Source organism: Triticum aestivum, chromosome 3D (genome assembly GCF_018294505.1).
Source record: "Triticum aestivum cultivar Chinese Spring chromosome 3D, IWGSC CS RefSeq v2.1, whole genome shotgun sequence".
Taxonomy (NCBI): domain Eukaryota; kingdom Viridiplantae; phylum Streptophyta; class Magnoliopsida; order Poales; family Poaceae; genus Triticum; species Triticum aestivum.
In genome coordinates this window covers 6170461-6180126 of record NC_057802.1, presented here as the reverse complement: position 1 = coordinate 6180126, position 9666 = coordinate 6170461, and the positions used below count along the sequence as shown (strand labels likewise).

The window sequence follows — 9666 nt, the reverse complement described above, 5'->3', positions numbered from 1 at the left end:
GAATGGTTCAGTTCGAGAATGGTGTGGCCACACCATTAGCTGAACCTGATGATGAACACCCTTCCTGAACTGAACCTGATGAACTTTGGGAACTGAACCCAAGAGGAGCACAACAGGAAGACGCGGCATTAGGTGTTCGGAATAGGTTGGTTAGCAAGGGGTGCGTTGATGGTGATTTGTGATACCATTGTCTTGTTGTCGGATAATTGCATTGAACCACGCCAGGGTCCAGTTGACCATTCATAATTGTGGGGGCTTTCTTTGGTATACGCATTACTTAGTTCAAATCCAACATATCCTTAGTATGTGAATATGAAACCATAACTTGTTTTCTTGCCGGCTGTACTAAGCTTTAAATCTAAGAATCCAATAATCTTTAAGTTGTTCGCTTGCAGATTGCAAACGCTTTTCTTGATGAGGAGATTAAAAACATCAACAACTCATTCGTTGACACGGAGATCAACGTTATAAGCGACAGTGCTGATGCCGGGACAGTAATTACCCTTTCCTACATGGCCGTGGCCGTTGCTCCTGACCTCAAAGCCTTATTTGCAAGATCAGAAAAGGTACACCTGTAGAGACAACTACTGTTGCTTAAAATCGCTTCAATATCACCGTAAATTAGTTAATTTTTAGTTGCTTCATTGTCTAATTTCGTGAACAATACAGCCTCCTATCAGCGCTGCAAAACTACTTGTCCCCGCGGATTACCCAAGGAGTTCTCCTGTGCTTGTTGAGGATGACGAAGATGGGCAGGAGAGGTGAGTTGAAGTAGTTAGTTGATGGTGATCTCTTTAAGCTCCTGTTGGTTACAGTAAACAAATCTGCTGTTTTTTCAGTAACCCAGTGCTATCAACTATCTGCAGGAATGAGTTCAAGGCCATGTCAAACTCGGTCCACAAGCAGTTCAAGCTTGCCCTAGCTGAGCATAGGTCCATCAATGATATTGCAAGGGAATGGGATTCCTGTGTGCGTGCAGCTGTGCTGAAGTTAGCGAAATATTTTGGCGGAGGTACCTTCACCTCAAGGTATGGCAAATGGGAAAGCGTCTCGTCACTTGAAGCGAATGGTGCAGCGGCTAAAGGGGAGGATCATGCATGTGATAGAGCTGAAACAACAATCTCCAAGAAATCCACAGGAGTAAGTCTATTTGTTCGACTCACTCGTAGTCGATGCTATGTTCCAAACTCTTTATTGATAAATTTTATCTGTTGATGTGAGCGGCAGTCTTCACTATCCGCAGCTCAACACACCTTAGCTCCTTCAATCTGGTCTGTCCGTATAATGAGCGATAACATATGTGTGCCATATGGGAAGATTGGTGATTGTTCTGGGGGATATAGTGTTCTGAACACATTTTAGAGGGAAAAATACACAGCTGACATTCTTAGCCATTAACTTCTGAAGTTTTTAGTCCAAGGGAATCTGTTATATTTTGCTGCATTATTTGTTCAAGCAATTATTTGTTCTGTTTTAGAATTATTTGCTCAGTTTAGGGGTTATTTCCATCCATTTAACTTCATTGATACGCCTGTTTGCTAGGAACTTTTTGCTGTGTCTAGTGACTGACTGTAATTTTGTGGTTCAGAAATCAGAGATAACACCAGCAGATGGCCATTCTAATACCAGAGGTCACGCCTGCTCCACTCCAGCTCCCTTCCCTCCGCTCCAGCCTCAAGCTCACAGAACCACTGCTCTGAGCACTCACAGTTTTAAGGTAATGTCGTTTACACTTCTCATTGTCATGACAGACCAATGAATACAACGTTCTTTTATTTTCCTGAAATGTACTTCAGATTAAAGGATCTGTTAAGTGTCTGAAAGCCTAAACTGTCACGCACCTTCAAGCAGTTCACTACTTTTTCGATAAAGGGTGGTTTTATTGACTCAAAATATAGCATCGACGGATACAATTATAATGAGCTACACCCGGCCTCTGCATAAGCCTAAGCAGTTCACTACTACGTCGATCATCTTTTTATGTTTCTATATGGGGTGGAGTTGCAACTTGCATAAGTGGATTAGTGCTAGCTTATGCATATTTGAGTTGTACACAGGTTAAATGCTTGAATATTTAAACTAAGAAATGAGTCGTTTATTATCTGAATGTTGTATGTTTCTGCTGGTACACCTGGCTAACGTGTCTATGCATTGCAGCAATGGTACCTATCTTCAATACAAGGTGATTTAGCTGAGGAATTACAGAAGATGGAGGTGATCTATAATGTGATCATGGAGAGGCAGTCGACGAATGGGAGGGATGATCTGAGTGATCTGTGGCAACGCATCAATGAAGGTGTTAAGAAGTGCGAAGGTATCCGCTTAGAAATTCATGCCTTGGGAGGGTCCTGGGATCAGGAGATCGACCCGAAATTCATCTGGTGATCTCACTAGTAGTTGAACGATGTTGGAACACGAGGATGTACTTGGACTTGGTAGAGCCCACGACATCGGGTTTTTTCTTCGTACAGAGTTGAATTCACACGATGAGGTGTTGTGCTTCTGCAACAATCTGAAACTGTGGCTATGCAACATATTGAAATTCGCATACGAGTGAAGACATTGTTCAGTCGGCAGTGTATATTCAGGATAGGGCTCCTAGCAAATGGTTGTTCGTGTATTCATTTTCTTCTGCTTTCAGCAGAACATGTTGAATGTTGATGTCAAAATTCAATCAAGATGTTGAAATACTGGTCATGAGGTCACGATTAATTCAACCGTGTATACATTTCTCCAGCCGTCTGCCATCAAGAATCTCTGTTGCACTGCCAAGTGTGGCCTATCAAGTACTCCCTTCGTAAAGAAATACAAGAGCATTTAGATCACTATTCTAGTGTTCTAAATGCTCTTATAAATCTTTACAGAGGGAGTACCAACAATCATATTCATGTATCATATTCATGTACCAACAATCCCTCAAAAAAAATCATATTCATGTATCTGCAATGCAGCGGGATTTTGAACCAAGCTTAGATGAACACTGTACTTGCACATCGGTATAAACAGTCAAGTTGGTGTAGATAGTACGACAATTTTTTTTTTTTGAAAAACGCCCCATATATTAATTAAGCCAGAGAAAAATTCTTACAATCATTCGTTACAGCATACACCATGCAGGGCGGAACAGAATTAAAAAGAATCCCATCGGACCTAGTACTAAAGCTAAACTTAGCAATCTCATATGCCACCCCATTGGCAGTCCGACTTATCTTTGCAATATTAAAATTTTGGATCATCCTAGATATACTAAGAGCCTCATCCATCAGATCAGCCAGAGGGGACCTGTCAAACTTCTCATTTGCAAGAAACGAATGTACGAAAGCACAGTCAGTCTCTAAAATAATAGATTGGTGAAGGGTGATACCCATATAAAGTCCTGCGAGGCAAGCGCGAAGCTCAGCTTCATTCACACTGGTACAGCGATCAATAAACCACGAAGAAACAATAACTTCTCCAGATGAATTACGAGCTATGACCCCCACACTGGCTGCATTAGTGCTCTCCACAAAACTGACGTCAACATTGATCTTGATATGATCATTAGGGGAAGGAATCCACACCACATGATCTTTTAATGGTGCGTAATCCGCTAAAACTCCGCTCACCTTCTCCTTACCTTTGTTGCTAGCGTCCAATTGAGCGGTGTCATGACTAGACGTGAAAGTGGACCAAAAATTATCCATAAAATGTGGAGAGGCATTAACGGATTCTTTCCCCTTCCCAAAAATTAAATTATTTCTTAAATGCCATGCTCGCCAGAAAAGAAACATGATTTGCTCCCTCTGCCGCAGACCCAACTGTGCCAGCAAAATCAATAACCAATCTGGTCCCGTGCACTTGAAGAACTCTTCATCCGGAATATTCCACCGCTCTCTCACGGCCATTCGAAGAGCACGAGCTTTAGAACAACTCACCAGAGCATGAAGGATGTCTTCATCTTGAACCCCACAAATAGAACACATACATGAATCGGTCTGATGGTGCTTAACTCCATTCATCTGGACCGCCAAACTATTGGTAGCAGCTCGCCACGCAAATATCTTTGATTTTCTGAGGTATATTAGCCTTCCATATTATCTCCCAAATCCATCTTTCCCCCTCTGGTTCGCCACTAGATTGTTTCTGAGGTACGACAAAAATATTTAGCCTAGTGGGTGGTTTGTTGTGCGCTTGTGCAGTTTTAGTAATACTTGCAAGGTTTTGTTTCCCATCCTTATGCTTGCAGCGCACCAATGGCCACACTCCATGCTCAAACTGCTGGAACGATCTTGGCTATGATTGCGACTTGTGCGCTGAGCCTGAGACTGTAACGCACTGCTCTGCCATGCATGAAGCGTGTCCTCCGTGTGGACCTTGTGTGGTTCTTGCGATACAGACAACATTTTTCCTTTACAAAATAAGCTCCAGATGAGCCTGGTTTTAAATTGACAAAGTTATCAACCGACCAAGAATTACAACACAACAACAAGCCGCAATGGCCCGAACCGATGGAAGGGAGCTTATTCGGAAGTTTACAACACAACGACCAAGACAAGCACCTAAACGGGAAACAGAGAACACAATTAGCAAAGACTCTACCCCCCACACTCTGGCACCAAAGAAAGTTAACCAGAAGAAGTAAAGTGAGGATCAACCTAGAGTTACAGGTGAAGTCTAGATCCAAGTGACGCCAAACTGAAGGAACACACCACATTCTACTCTCTATCAGTGAAGAGGGGCCCTACCCCTTCGCCTTGGTTTGAAAGGCGGCACATTATCGGATTGTAGAGACGCTCACCTGAGAGCTAGAAGGATGTCGGCCTCGATGCCCATGGCAGCACTACTTCAAAACTGCCTATAGGTGAAAGCATATAGTAGAACAGGAAAACTTAGTAGTGGCGTGGGGACAGACACACCACCAATATAATGCAACTGATATAACCCACATACTAGTGGCGTTCCGTTACACACACACCACTAGCATCACACACTAGGGGCGTGTTTGAAATTATTTTTAAGAAATAATTTTTTCCTATCGGTGGCATTTGCAGGATTAGGCACGCTACTAATAATGGCGCACTTTGCATAGGTGCGCCATTACTATGTCAAACTTAGTAATGGCGCACCTTCACAAGTGCGCCATTACTAAATGCACCCCATGGACCGCCTTTTCAGTTTTAAAAAATAAAAGAAAATGATGAAAATGTCAAAAAAATAAAAGAAAATAAGTTTCCCATGTGATATGTGGTCTAGTTGTTGGGAAAATTTACAAATATAAATTTTGACTTTATTTGCAAAATCTCTCTGGAATTTAGTAAAATGGGCATAACTTTTGCATACGAACTCGGATTAAAAAGTTTTTTATATGAAAAATCATCTACTCGAAAAGTTACATCCGAATTCAACAGGGGGAAAAATATGGGGCTTTTAGAATCCCCAAAAACCTAACAGAATAAAAGATACGAGGCTTTTAAGATCTAGAGGGGGGAAATGAAAAAAAATCAAACTTAGTAATGGCGCACCATTTGCTAGGTGCGCCACTAGTAACAGAAAAAAAATTGGTTTTGAATTTTTTTTTGGAAATAATATTCAAAATATGATCCGTAATATGATCGGGAAGTTTGAAATATTTTTTCAAAATTTCATCACACTCATGAACATGAACAAAGTCCTAGACATCAACAAGGTTTAATAGGATTGATATGATAGATATATCAACAAGTGCCTGTTAAGTGAGCTGGTGCTGGGGTTGGATAGAACTGAGAAGTTAAGCGTGCTGGGGCTGGAGTAGTGTGAGGATGGGTGACCTTCCGGGAAGTTTGACCACGGAGTGAGATTTGACTTGAGATTAAGCATATTGACCCGAGATTAAGCCATAGTGACCCGAGATTAAGAAAAAGACGAAAACAAATTGAAAACAAATTTCTGAAAAAAAATTAGTAATGGCACACCAAATGTGCGCCATTATTATTTGTTAATAGTGGCGCATCAGAGCCTTTTTTCTAGTAGTGAATGAATCATAAAAAGAGGAGTGAGACGAAGGGAACTCTAGATAGCTCGGCATGTTTGGAAGAACATTAACACAACGACAATGTAATATATACCCACTAGTACCTCAACACCGTCACTCTGCTTTGACATAGCTAGCGCTCGCTTCAGTTATAGACGAAACTATAATGGTGAACATTTGCTATCATGTTGAAGAAGGGCGGGAGGTCATCAACCTATCCCTTTAAGCGGGCCTCTACCTCCTACGGACTAGCTGCGCCGCCATTGAATATCCCACTGGCGTCGATGACATCCTGGTTGATGATGTTCACAAACTTCAACTAGACGCATCTGCACTGGTCTCTGCAATATCCATCTGGGATTTCATGCATTCTTTTCCCCTAGTTGATGATGTCACCTGATGTAATGGGTGTTGTGGCCGACGATTTCGCCCCACCCACTAGTTAATGGAATGCATGGTGTTCCAGACCATCCACTTGCAACGATTCATCCCAAAACAAAATCAAACCACCACTTATGTCGTCACTACCAACACCATGGAAACTCTTCATACCTAACCCCAACTTCATCTTCTCAATCTTAGCTGAAACTTGTCTTGTCTCGCAGAGAAAAACAAGTTTGGAGACAATGACTTTTGCAAGCGCCAACACCTCACGAACTATCCGGTGGTTCCTACCCCCTCGGCAGTTCTAGAATAGGAGATTCATTGTTCCTGGTGGCGCCCCTCTTGGGAGCCCACAAAATATTTTGCACCATCACCGTTGTACCCATCCATTTTCGCCTTTTTGCTGCTATAACTCGATGTAGGAGATACATGTTGTTTGTCCTCTTCTCTGCCATCAGTGAGAGCTAGAGTTCCATTACCAAGGATTCTCGGATCCTTAGGAAGAACTTTCTCCATGCTCAAGCGTTTCCTCGCCCCTTTGTCAAGTTACATCGAAACAACTGCAAGCAGATTCTTATGGGGACTTGTGGCAGAATCCCTAACATCATCATCCACCTCCACCCCCTTACTCGGCATACCACCAAGACCACTACCGCCAGCCATGTTCCTAGTGTTCCCATGATCATCGAAGCCAGCACGAAGCTTGCTTGGGGCATCAGCATAAAGCGAGTCACCGAACTTCAAATCTTTATCTTAAAAAAACACTCTCCTTGAACTCATGCCAAATTCTTTCACAAGACTTGCCAAACCGAGCAAGTTTTTCATATTGAACAGCGAACACCTGCCGCTCCTTACCACCGGATAATGCTCACATGTACTGTCAAGGGGGCACGAACATCATGCTCAATCCTAACACACACATAGTCACCCTTGAGGCCTTGAGTTTCCGGTCAGCCTCACATCAAGCACCTTCCCGGCGTTTTTAGCAACTTCTCCACTATTTCTTTGTTGCAATAACCATCGGGGAGCTTATGGATTTGCAACCACATAGGCATAAAACTCATCTGAATCTCTTTCGCCTTACTGACGCCGTCATATGGGTGTAGAAGAACCCTCCAGCAAAAGAATATCCTCTCCCAATCTCCTAAGTACGAAGCTTGCGCCACAAACAGATCTGCACCCAACAGCCGGAAGCGGACCTCTTAGGTTGGGTTCCAGGCAGAATATTATGCACTGATTTGATCTTTGAAACTTTAGCCTGCTCTGGAATCACAGTGGTCGATGAAAAGGTGGGATGCGGGAAGAGAAACTTTAGTGCTTGAAGTGGTGTGGTTGAGGCATTTTTCGCCACCTGCTTATGGCAACACACATGCATTGTCCTAGTAGTTTTAAAATATCGCCGACATTTATAAGAAAAACCTCCAGCTAAACTTGGGTCCATTCTTTTTAGGCCAAAGCTAGGACTGAAAAAATATTGAAATGTATTTGTTGGATAAAAGAGTTAGCAACTTCAAACGTTTTTTATAGCAAGTTTAGTGACGAAAAGATGACAATTTTAGTTGTCGAGCATGACAACTTTTTTTGGGATGGAAAATTTCATTTTTTTTTGGTTTGTTTTTTCTTTTGGGATTGCAACTTTAGTTGTTAAAACATCAGGTCTGGAGTGCTTCGTGCCACACGTGACATCGTGTGACACTTATCGTTTAGGTACCATAAGAGCAACTTCAACCGGACGACCCAAACAGACATGCGCTTTGTCCGCTTTTCGTCCGTTTGGGTCGGCGAGGCGGACGGGCGCGTCCGCTTTTTCAAATGGATCAGGTGCGTCCAACGAGAGGCAGACCCATATTTACCCGTGTGCTAAGAAAAAAATATGATAAACACGTGGCCAAAAATAACCATAATAACACATAACTAACATAAATGACCGGTCAACAGCCAGTCATAGTCCACTTAAACATTACTTCAACAAAAACAAAAAACTCCGGGCCGCATGCTACCCTAGGCGTTCGTCTTGCCCTTGCCCTTGCCATCGTTGTCGCCGCCGGTGACGTCGATGAAGACGGGAGACGTACCAGCCCACCCGACCGCGGCTTGATAGGCCGCCATGGTTGCCTCCTCTGGCGTCTGCTGCGGCGGCGGCATTGCGGCGAGGTGGGCACGCTTCTCCTCTTCCTCAACGCGTAGTACCTCCTCGTCCTGCTCTCAACGCATCTGCCGCTCACCGTCGGCCGCCTCCTCGGCGGGCCAATGCGCCTTCCAGCGCTCAAGGTGGGCCGCCTCCTCCTCCGGAGTCGCGACGTAGTAGGCGGGAGGCGTGCTCACCCACGCGCTGTACTCGCCGGTCCAGGAGTAGGACTCCTCGGGCCAGGTGGGCGGCGGCGACGACCGCTTCCGCGTGGGCGTGGGCTCAGGCTCCGGCTCCGGCTCGGCCTTGGGCTCGAGCGGTGGCGGGACGAAAAGCGGAGCGTGGATAGAGTCCCCAGCCGCCGACAAGGTGAGGGCTTAGTCCATCCAATCCCAACGGCTCGTCCTCGAGCCGGCTCGCCTCCAGTGCGTGTTGTAGGGCCTCCTCGAGGGCGACTTGGTACGCCGCCTCCTCCCCTCTGGCAAAACCTGTGGGGGTGGTGGTGGAACGACGTAGTCAACGTGGACGCCGCAGCGGGGCTCCTCCTTGTGCTCTAGCACAAACCATCGCTCCCAGTTGGGGGAGTCTGGTGTGTACGCACGCATCATGCGCTGCTCGGGTGTAAGGGCCTCACGACGCCGGCAGACATCCTCGGCGTGCGCCCGCAGCCTGCGTGGCACCATCGGAATGGGGATCCGCTACGGGTCCGGATGCCAGCCGTGCGGCAGGTTGACATCCGGATACTGCAGTGGCCGGCGGTAATGCCAGTGCCACCGTGCCTGGTGGATTGGTATGTACAGTCGCTCCCGCTCCCGCGGTGGCGAGCCGCGTCTAGCCGGCGCAGGAAGCTGCGCACAGGAAGAGTTCGCGTCGGAGCTGAACTTCCCCTTTCCTTTCCCGTTGAAGAAGCCCATGGCTGGTGGCTGGCTGGCTAGGGTTTTCTAGTCACCGGCGAGGGAGCAAGCGTGGCCAGATGTGGACGGAGAGATGGAAGTGGATGAGGCCGGCCCCACCACACGCTTTCTTTAAAAAGGATGGGTACCTGGCCCTTCCACACACTGTCAGGCGGGCCCGAGGTAGGTGGCTGCGTTTAATACAACCGCCTGTGGTGGTTGGCGGCTGACTTATGGGGCCACGGCGGACATAGAGGGGACGTGCGGCGTGT

The 9666-nt window shown here is 45.6% G+C and overlaps 1 protein-coding gene across 1 annotated transcript; it reads left to right on the top strand.

Moving 5' to 3' along the window:
• The first annotated feature begins 367 nt into the window (after positions 1-367).
• LOC123073658 (uncharacterized) lies at positions 368-2694 on the top strand. Its single transcript, XM_044496720.1, has 5 exons — positions 368-566; positions 670-761; positions 867-1140; positions 1589-1717; positions 2158-2694. The coding sequence occupies exons 1-5, from the start codon at positions 513-515 to the stop codon at positions 2383-2385; spliced, it is 777 nt and encodes a 258-aa protein (XP_044352655.1). The 5' UTR covers positions 368-512; the 3' UTR covers positions 2386-2694.
• Positions 2695-9666: the final 6972 nt, after the last annotated feature.